Consider the following 1194-nt stretch of genomic DNA (forward strand, 5'->3'; position numbering starts at 1 on the left):
AGGGGGAGAAAGGAGCCCAGTCTGTCACATCTACGGACACTAGAAGCACATCAGCCTCAGTTGTCATTATGTCCACAGCCAGCCACCAGGTGTCCTCCAAGAGACATGCCNNCCCAGCCCAGCCTAAAGGCAGCTAGGTCTCTCCTTCAGGTCCCAAGGGGCAGGGTATATATCCTTAGGATAGCAGTAACCAGAGGATGTGGAGGAGAAAGGAATGGTGACCAGTGACCAGGACTTACCAGACCCCACCAGAGTGCATCCGCGTAGGTGTCAAAGTGGTCATTCTCACCCTTTTCTGCCAAGTACACCAGAAATGAGGCCAGGATGAGGCAGAGGAAGCCAATGTACCAGGCAGTCACCAGCTCCTGCAAAGGCAGGAAGCCACGTCATTGTCCCTCTCAGGTCAGCCTGGAAGCCCAGCATGGGAGCCCTGCCCTCAACTGTGCAGCTCGGGGACTTGGAGGATGGAATCCCCNCCCGATGCCAGCAAGGAACAACTTAGAGCAGACACTGGTCAGGGATGGCAACTGAGCTTGTCCTGGATAATGAAGTGACTGCCGGCTGTACAATGCAACTTTCAACTGACTATTTCAGACCTGGGAGAAAAGCATCAGCAGTCCTTTAAAAACCCTGTCCATGGTTGGGGAAACACATACCCCACAGCCAGCAGCTGGGGTCCCAGCACTGTGGAGATATCCCCAAGAAGGGGTACAAGTCCCAACAGGCATATACTCAGTTCCCAACACTCTGGATGTGCAGTGCAGAGACAGGGAGAGACCAGACCTCCAGGGAGGTCAACTTTCCCAGANCCCAGTGCCTGCCCCCACAAGACCATGGCTGACAAAANGGGGGGGGCAGGTAGGATAGAGAGCATTTGAGTCAGTGAGAACATAAAGAGCACAAAAATTCCATAGANAACCTGGCAGAAATCAGGTCTTGGCCACTGAGGACTCTTTCAACACAGAAATGTGTTCCCGCAGCCACCCNACAAGTACCCTAGTCTGCAGCCACCACAAGCCACAGCTTAAACAAACCCTAAGCAGGTGATTCAGGCAGAGTATNGATCCAGGCCCTCAGAACCAGGAAGGGAAATGCTCAGTTACAGGGGCTGCCAGCTCCAGGAAGGATTGCTCACACTAAGAATAGAAAATAGCTTCTGAGGACAGGTGAGGAAGAGTCAGCCATGGGATAAAA

General features: G+C 53.1%; 1 protein-coding gene across 1 annotated transcript in view; it reads right to left on the reverse strand.

Annotated features, from left to right (window-relative positions):
- The window catches only part of Kcnq2 (potassium voltage-gated channel subfamily Q member 2), a 59510-nt gene that overhangs the window by 35749 nt on the left and 22567 nt on the right, over positions 1–1194 (reverse strand). Inside the window, exons 4-5 of the mRNA XM_029468670.1 lie at positions 657–684; positions 240–365 (exon numbers count right to left, since the gene is read on the reverse strand). Coding sequence (XP_029324530.1) covers positions 240–365; positions 657–684 — 154 coding nt within the window. The remainder of the gene's footprint in view (positions 1–239; positions 366–656; positions 685–1194) is intronic.

The sequence above is a fragment of the Mus caroli genome, chromosome 2 (genome assembly GCF_900094665.2).
Source record: "Mus caroli chromosome 2, CAROLI_EIJ_v1.1, whole genome shotgun sequence".
NCBI lineage: Eukaryota > Metazoa > Chordata > Mammalia > Rodentia > Muridae > Mus > Mus caroli.